The 9,196-nt window shown below is 48.4% G+C and overlaps 1 protein-coding gene across 1 annotated transcript in view; it reads right to left on the reverse strand.

Moving 5' to 3' along the window:
* The window catches only part of ADCY8 (adenylate cyclase 8 (brain)), a 208,884-nt gene that overhangs the window by 83,430 nt on the left and 116,258 nt on the right, over positions 1 to 9,196 (reverse strand). The window contains 1 exon segment of the mRNA XM_015421680.1: positions 7,234 to 7,361. Within this exon segment, the coding sequence (XP_015277166.1) occupies positions 7,234 to 7,361 (128 nt within the window).

Below are 9,196 nucleotides of genomic sequence, written 5' to 3' on the forward strand. Positions count from 1 at the left end.
GTTGGGGCGCTGGCAGTGGCGGCGCAGGTTGACCCGGCTGGGCAGGCACTGCCGGCTGTGCCGGATGCGGCACCGGTGGTGGAACGACAGGACCCAGACGATCCGCGATGCGATCGTCCACCATCTGGTGCATGGCGTTGAAAACTTCTGTCACGGTCCTCATGAGATCCTGCACCGACCTCTCGAGCTCCTGGATCCTGATCTCGTCCGGCCGCTCTCTCCTCCGGCCAAAACTCTTCCTCCCCTCGATAAGCCACAGCCGGGCAACTCCGGGGTCTTTCAGGATAAGATCCCGGTTCAAAAATGCTTTCTCGGGGCCCACTACCCCGATGAGCAAACGTTTCTCGGGTGCCTTGGGTATCGAACATAGTCCAATCCTCTGCAGCATGTACCTCTTGTTTCCCCCACTGCGATGGGGTAGGGGGAGGCCAAGGAATAGTCTCATGCCGCGGGACTGCTCCCCCAACGGCACCTCGGGCTTCCATGAAGTCCGATGGCAAGGCAGTGGCCGGGACGGCGCCTCGGTCCTCTGCCCAGAAAAAGGATTTCCCTTCAAAAAACCCCGCTCAGGATCGATGTCAGACTCGGGGTGAGGGGGAAAGGGGATTCTGGACAAAATGTCAGATCCCAAGCAGGAGAACAAACCCACGTTCCAAAGAAGTAAGATTTATTTCCAAAGCATGGTTAGTCATGAACATACAGAAATTGTCCAGAATGAATACAATACACAGGGGCAGTATAATATAGGAACTTCAAACTTGGTTAACCCAATGGGCTCAATTCCCTCGCAGGGGAGTTGATTAGAAAAGGCGCGATGCAGCCTGAGAACTCCAACGGCTCATATCATAACCACAAGGTCAGTTCACACGGGAATCTAATGAAGCAGAGCAAGAAGACATAACACTCCGTCATCCACCTGTAGGAGAAGCTTGGCAGTTACAGTTGCATACCAGAAGAGAATAACACGGGGAGGGAGGGAAGAGGGACACGTCCCCGAGAGATGGCAGCTCGCTGACACAGGGGTGGCCAAACTGTGGCTCGGAAGCCACATGTGGCTCTTTCACACCTATTGTGCGGCTCCCGGCAGGGTAGCTGGGGAAGCTAAATACCGTTAACAAACAAATATCATCGGACAAATAAATATCATTATCAATGTCTGCTTTTACCACTTTTGTTATTATTTATGGCAGTCTCATTTAATGTTAATAAAAAGCAAATTTGCATATTTACCAGTAAAAACGTGTAATATCTGTTCATGTCTTGGAGCTCTCAAACGTCTGATTTTTATTCTATGTGGCTCGTACGTCGAGCAAGTTTGCCCCCCCCCCATCCTAGGTACTAGTCTGACACTCTGTCCACTAAATCCCCCTACTTCTGTTGTACAGATTACATTGACTAACAGATTAATGTAACTGTAAAGGTAAAGGTTCCCTTGCTAAACACCGAGGCGCACGGGAACGCTGTTACCTTCCCACCGAAGTGGTACCTATTTATCTACTTGCAATTTCTTGCTTTCGAACTGCTAGGTTGGCAGGAGCTGGGACCAGAGACGGGAGCTCACTCCGTCATGCGGCACACTCGGGTCTCGAACTGCTGAACTACCGACCTTCCGCAGCCTGCAGTTCAGCGTCTTAACCACTTGAGCCACCGCAGCTCAACTGTAGCTTTAATGAAAAGATCCACATTTTCAATGCAGAATAAAAAAAACCTGCTGCATAAAACGTTTTGCAGAACCCCCCCCCCCCGAATCATCCAGGGCTTTACAAAAATCCTGTACACGGCATTGAAAAGGATTCCATAAAATCCAGCACTTAAAAATAAAGTATTAACTGGGTTTGTACAATTAAGAGATAACATTCTGGGTGGGAAAATGAAACAGCCCTGAAGGGTGGATTATCACAGAACCGCTTAATTGCTGGCACGCGCCCGTGGTGCACATATTACCGCTATTACCCCGGTGCATAAGAGAAAGAGAATGATAGAGAGATTTGAATGGGAGAAGCTGCAAGGTGCACTGACCCCACTGAACCTTTCCCCATAAAATCATGCAATAGATATTCATCACAGCATCACCAATGGCTTTAATCAAGAATTTTTTTTCCCCCATCTTGTTTCAACTTTCAAGCCGCTAATGACGTTGGGGTTTTAAAAACTGGTTTTTTCCCCCTGAAGTGCTGTTTGCTGGAAATGGAATGATTTCCCTCCCAGAAGTTTTAAGTATACATTGTGAAAACAGCCTAAGAAGATGGAGTGACTGGGAAATTGTGAGTGAAAGGGACATGGTGTAGTTTGTTCAGCTGGGATGAGTCTCGGAATGCTGATTTGTCGGTCAAAGTTCCGCCCTGGGCGATGCAAAATAATGAAAAGAGAAATCAGGTTGCCAACTCTGGGTGATGAAATTCCTGGATATTTTGGGGGTGGAGCCTGAGAAGTGTGGAATTTGGGGAAGGGCGGGACCTCAATGGAGGGGAATATAATGCCACAATTATGGTTGCCAATCTCCAGGTGATGCCTGGAGATCATCTACGATTACAATTTAGACATCCCAGATCAGCTCCCTGGAAAAAATAGCTGCTTTGGAGGGTGGACTCTATGGCATTATACCCAGCTGAGGTCCCCTCCCTCCCTAAACCCTCCCCGGGCTCCCCCCCCCCCAAATCTTCAGTTATTTCCCAACTTAGAGCTGGCAACCCTGAGTTGTACAAACCCAGGTCTGCCCTCCAAAGGAGGTGAATTTATAGTCTGGAGATAAGCTGAAATGCTGGAAGATCTCCAGGCCCCAGCTGGAGGCTGGCATCCCTATAAAGAAGGCAGTGCCTCTGAGCAGGTAGAAAGTGCCTTTTTCTAAACACGGAGTCAGGACAATCAGTCTCAATCTTCCGTGTTTCTTTTCTTGGGAAGGTAATATCACAGAGGGTGAAAGCAGATACTGCCGAATCCATTAATGTATTTCTGGAGATTGGGGGACACCAGCTGTCTGGCTACATATTTAGATCAGGACCACAGTGTGGGCCATTGTGTCCGTCCCTGTGTTTCCACAGATTCCAATGTGCTCCCATTCGTGAAGTGGTATTCCCACGTGGCGTAAAAACACTGCTAACAAAGGGAAACCAACCTGCATAGTAGATTCCCTAAGAAAGGCAAAATGTCCGGAAAATATTCTGGGGATTACCTCTCCCCTGCCCCCACAGCTACAAGATTAACTGGTTCCTCCTCCCGATGGCTGCTATTTATCAGTTACCCACTCCTTGACATGAAGCCCGCTTGGGTCAGTCACAGTTTCTCTCAGAGCTCTCTCAGCCCCCATCTACCTCACAAGGCGCCTGACGTGGGGAGAGGAAGGGAAAGGCGATTGTAAGCTGCTTTGAGACTTCTTAAAGTAGAGGAAAGCGGGGTATAAAACCCCAACCCTTCTTCTTCTTCAATTAGAGTCCCCCCCCCATTGATGAATTTTCCAGCATTTCCCCCCCCCTAAATTGGTACTCAGAAGCCAGAGCGGGGCCTTTGCAGCAGTGGCCCATGCTGCGGAAATCTCATGGCTTTCCGCAGTGGAAAGTCTTGATTAAGAAAAGTTGCACTGTTTGCCAGGGCTGCCAGGATCCTAGTTGGGGCATATGATCCCCCACTCCGCCATGGAAGCTTACCGGGTGACCTTGAATAAGTCGCACACTCAGCCCAACCTACCTCAAGGGGTTGTTGCGAAGATAAAATGGACAACAGGCGAGTGATGAAAGCCACTTGGGCACCCATTTTGGAGAAAGATGGGATATAAATAAGGTAAGTAAAAACAAACAAACCCTATGACACCAAATGCAGTGTCATGTTACTTTGGTAAAATACTGGAAGTGACAAAGGGTAGCTCTAGGAGTTGCCAGAAATGCTATGGTTTTACCATAGCATTTCTGCTGATTCCTAAAGCTACCTCTTGTCACTTCTGGGGTATCTCTAGGAATCATAGGAAACGCTATTGTTTTTTTCATAGAGTTTCCAGCAGTTCCATAGTGTTTCTGCTGATTCCTAAAGCTACCCCTTGTCACTTCTGGGGTATCTCTAGGAATCATAGGAAACTCTATTTTCCCCCCATAGAGTTTCCAGCAATTCCTATGTTACTTTTTTTAAAAAAACTGGAAGCGATGTGATGCAGCAGCCAGACTCATCCCCTCACCCCATATCCCCAACCACAGCCCTCCTGCCGGGCACTGACTGGCAACACTACCCCCCTATGATCTTTCAAGCCTTCTTCTGATACAGAAGAAGTTACATCTTCCATGTATCCTAGGGACTTCTGAATGTTGCCTACAGTGTGTTGGAGAGAGGGGGGAAGATTTGTCTTACCAAAGATCAACAATGTTTAATTTAAGTGATGGGAACTGCAAAACAAGCCCTTCGCCTGAACTATGCTCTCCTGTGTGTTAGGATAGAGAACGCAAAGAAGGGGTGGGAACGTGCACTCTTTTATGTGATGCCACAGCTGTTACTGTGTGGGAAATTACTCAACAGAGCCTGTCGCCCGCCTGTCTTAATGACCTCCACTGAATGTGAGACAGGAGGTAACGTATCGGGAATGGTTTTGTTTTCGAAAATGATTTGTGCAGTGTGCTATCATTAGCCAAAGAAAGCAAGACAGGCCTAGCTTTTCCCGTCAGTGTCGTAGGCAAATAGATAATGATCTGGTACCTCTCTCGTTCCAAACAATTGGTCACAGCTCTGTGTGACCGAGAAACTGAGGCCAAGAGGGAGACTGACAGATGGAGGGAGTGGATTCAGGTGGGGAGCCGTGTTGGCCTGAATATGCAGAACAAAGTTCGGGTCCCGCGGCACCTTCACCAACAAAGTTTTATTCAAGGTATAAGCTTTTGTGTGCATGCACTCGAAATGTATGTATCTGAAGAAGTGTGCATGCACACGAAAGCTTATACCTTGAATCAGGGTCATTTCCTGCAGGAGCACACAGGAGTGGAGCTCCGGCAGTAAAGAGCCCAGGGGGTGGGCACATGCAACAAGCCCCACCCCCTGCTCCCAGCAGCCCTCAGTCAGAGCAAGAAGCAGACAGGTAAGTTGCAGAGCTCCCCCTGGCTCCCCGGTCCAAGATAGTCCAGTGGCACCTGTAAGGCAAAGTTTTATTCAGGTACAAGCTCTCCCTCCTCTGCCAGGACAGATCTGCACGTCCTCCCCCCCCCAATAGCTAGCAATCCAAAACAGTCCAGTGGAGCCTGCCTGAGTGATGGGTGTTGCCTTCGGACACACTTCCGGTGATGTCAGGGGGTGCGGCATATGCAAATAGGTTATGCTAATGAGTTATGCTAATGAGCTCCTGCACCTCTTTCTATGAAATGACCCCTGCCTTGAATAAAACTTAGTTAGTCTTAAGAAGAAGAAGAGACTGGATTTATATCCTGCCCTTCACTACTCAAAGGAGTCTCAGAATGGTTTACAATCCCTTTCCCTTCCCCTCCCCACAACAGACACCCTGTGAGGTCGGTGGGGCTGAGAGAGCTCTTTCGAGGACTGCTCTTGAGAGAACAGCTCTGAGAGAACTGTGACTGATCCAAGGTCACCCAGCTGGCTTCATGTGGAGGAGTGGGAAATCAAACCCAGTTCTCCAGATTAGAGTCAGCCGGTCTTAACAACTACACCAAGGTGCCCCTGGACTTGAACTTTGTTCAGTGAGCCAGTTTGGTGTAGTGGTTAAGTGCACGGATTCTAATCTGTGAGAACCGGGTTTGAACCACCTCTGAACATCTCTTGTCTTGAAAACCCTCTGGGGTTGCCATAAGTTGGCTGTGACTTGTCGGCACTTCCCACCACCACCGTTCCCAGAATTCCTATAATCCCACCAAGACCAAGTAGCAAAGAAGGTGGCAGGACCAAGGAGAAGCACGATACAGGGCTCTTTTTGTAGAAAAAGCCCAGCAGGAACTCATTAGCATAATAGGCCACACCCAACATCAGAAACTCATTAGCATATTAGGCCACACCCTGACAGCACAGCTCATTAGCCCATTAGGCCACACCCCCATGTTACCAGAAGTGTGGTCATCCAGCCACACCCACTTTTTGCTTCTTATTCTGTTTACCTTGTTTGTTGTCAAAACCCAGGGCTTTTTTGGGAGCAGGAACTCCTTTGCATGTTAGGCCACACACCCCTAAAGTAGCCAATCCTAATGAGTTTCTGCAGTTGGGTGTGGCCTATTATGCTAATGAGCTCCTGCTGGGCGTGGCCAACTCGGAAGCCAGCTGGAACTCCATTCCTGTGCGTTCCTGCCCAAAAATAGCCCTGAGCACGAACCAAGAAGAGTACTGCATGCCTGGTAGCTAAATCGCTTGCTCACAACTTTAATGACAGTATTGCTGTTGTTGTTAAATTTTAATTAATTAAAATTATTGATGATTTATTAATATTAATTAATTTATTATTAACAATAAGTAACAGAGAACATGTTTGGGAGTCTCTACAATGAATCATATCAACTTAGGGTTGCCAATCTCCAGTTGGGGGCAGGGGATCCTCCAGTTTGGAGCCCCTCTCCCCACTTCAGGGCTATCAGGAAGTGGGGGGGGAAATAGCTGCTGGGTGCTCCATTATACCCTATGGAGGCCGGTCCCCATAGGGTATAATGGAGAATTGATCCGTATCAGGGGCTCTGCGGAGGCTGTTTTTTTTGAGGTAGATGCACCAAATTTTCAGCATAGCTTCTGGTGTCTCTCCTCAACTACCCTCCCAAGTTTCAAAAAGATTAGATCAGGGTGTCCAACTCTATGAGCCCCAAAAGAAGGTGCCGCCATCCTTCATTATTTCCAATGGAGTGAAAGCATTTAAAAGGCATGGGGTCTTTTTAAATGTGACGGCAGCTCAGCCGGAACTCACTTTGGAGTTCCTTCCCCTGGACCCTCCCTCCCCTCTCCCGGAGGCTCCTGGTAAGCCTCCGCCCACTTGTCAGCCTCACCTGGCAACCCTACATTAACTAACCCCCGAAGATCTCCTAACTAGAGATAAAGTCTTTTAGGACAACAACTGTGGCTTTCAGGCTGACTTGAGGCCTGGAGCTCATTGTTCCAGAAAGCAGGCACAGCCTCCTTGCAGTGACTCCATGAACTAAGGATATAACAAAGCAGGAGAGGATTGGAGGATGTTTGCTATCATGCAATAAGGAGCTGGAAAAAACAATCAAACCATAGACCGGAGCACAGCATGGTGGCAGCGGTAAAAATGAAAGGAGAAAAGAAAATTACCTGATTGTTTTGATCATGCTGAGTCCCATTTCGACACAACAATGAGCATGGTCTTGGCGAGGCTCTGGGAGGCCAGAAACACAGTAGTAGCAGTCCCCCAAGATCTTAATTCTAAGGCAGTGATGTTCCTGCATCCAAAAGAAAATGGTTTTCCGCAATGAGACTCCATTTGCAAGAACAAAGGGTATATAATGCAATGAGCACCGAAAGGAAACTGGAACATGCCCCAGTGTGCTTTCTCCATACGGAGCAAACATCTTGACTTTCTTCTAAATTTTCACAATGTGCATCTTTATATACCTTCAATGAAGCTGGTCCCACGATTTCTTGGAAAGCATATCTAATTCTAAGTAGGAGAACAAGAAACATCACCAAGGTCTGACTGCGCCGGACACGCTGATGTGGTTACCCAATTCCATGTTAGAGGTTCCATTTATTAGAAGTCATAAGGGACAGATTTGTCGGACAGAAAATGATTTGGCATTCCGAACAAAGAGGACAAGGACAGAGTTTCCGAGAGATATGATTACAGCCCTGAGTATCGGTTAAATTGGTGGACAAGCTAGTAAAGTACAGCACAGAAGTGACGGGCAAAAATCTAACATCCAGCTTCCCCCCATATATATTTTTTTGAAACATTCATAATTTCTCCATAGGTGGTTGCTGTGCCTGATTGTTTGCTCCCATTCTGGTCAAGGAGCGAGAAAAAATCTATTTAGTTGCCAATTTCCTCAAATGAGATCACTTTCATACAGCCCAATACTATTTTTCAGGGACTGCACACCAAGTGGGGTGAAGAACTTGAGTTAAGGAGCATTAGAACCATGTGGTACAGCAGTTAGACCAGTGATCTGCAACGTGGTGCCTGTTGGTGCCACGGTGCCCAGCAGTGTGTTTCCATGTGCCCATTTTCTCCTTCCCCCAAATACCTCTTCCTCAAACAAAGAGGGAATACTTATTACCCTTCACTAGGGTTGCCAGGTCTCCCAGGGGACAGGGGTTGCCCGCTCGATGGGCCCCTTACCCACCAGCCCGAGTCTGGCCACCAGGGGGAACCCCACCCCCAAAGTGCCAGGATTGTGGGGACATGCCCAGTGTGATGATGTCACCTGGGGGTGATGTCATCGTGCTGGGCACATTGCGGGGAGGGGGATGCTCTATCATTCGAGGGAAAACTCTATGTTTTCCCCTTGAATTACAGTGGCCCCACCCCAACGTGCCCAACTCGGTGACATCACTTCCCGGTGATGTCATCGTGGCATGTGCACTTTGTGCATGCGAGGTCCCATAGAGGGGCCAGGACTCCCCTGCTGGAACGATGGTTAGACCTGGCAACCCTACCCCCACCACAGTGGAGCAGGAGATGATTCAGAAGACCATGATGAGGCATCACCTTTGGGTCTGCAGGGAGCACCCATTCGGAATAGCTGCCTCCATCGTTGGAGGATCCTCAGCTTGCAACCTGCCAATATTTAGCATTGTCCCACCCTCCACGGCAGCCATTTTGTGGTGGACGCCATTACCCTTTCTCAACATTCCAAAAGAGCCTGCAGACTCATCAGGGTTGAGGAACTCTGGGCTGGAACTGTACTACAAACAAGTAAGGCCAGGTTCAAACTCTTCTAGTGAAGTTCACTGAGGGACCACGGGCCCATCACTTTGTCTGGTATTTCTGGCACTGGTATTTCTGGCCACTGTGTGATACAGAGTGTTGGACTGGATGGGCCTTTGGCCTGATCCAACATTGGCATCTCTTATGTTCTTATGTTTGGGAGGACTTCTAATGTCCTGGCCCCATTGATGGACCTCCTGATGGCACTGGTATGTCTGGCCACTGTGTGATACAGAGTGCTGGACTGGATGGGCCTTTGGCCTGATCCAACATTGGCATCTCTTATGTTCTTATATTCTTATGTTCATATGGAGCAGAGGTCCATCAGTGGCTATTAGCCACAAGGTATAG

This window comes from Gekko japonicus, unplaced genomic scaffold (genome assembly GCF_001447785.1).
Source record: "Gekko japonicus isolate JY-2015 unplaced genomic scaffold, Gekko_japonicus_V1.1 scaffold2664, whole genome shotgun sequence".
In the NCBI taxonomy this organism is placed as follows: Eukaryota; Metazoa; Chordata; class Lepidosauria; order Squamata; family Gekkonidae; genus Gekko; species Gekko japonicus.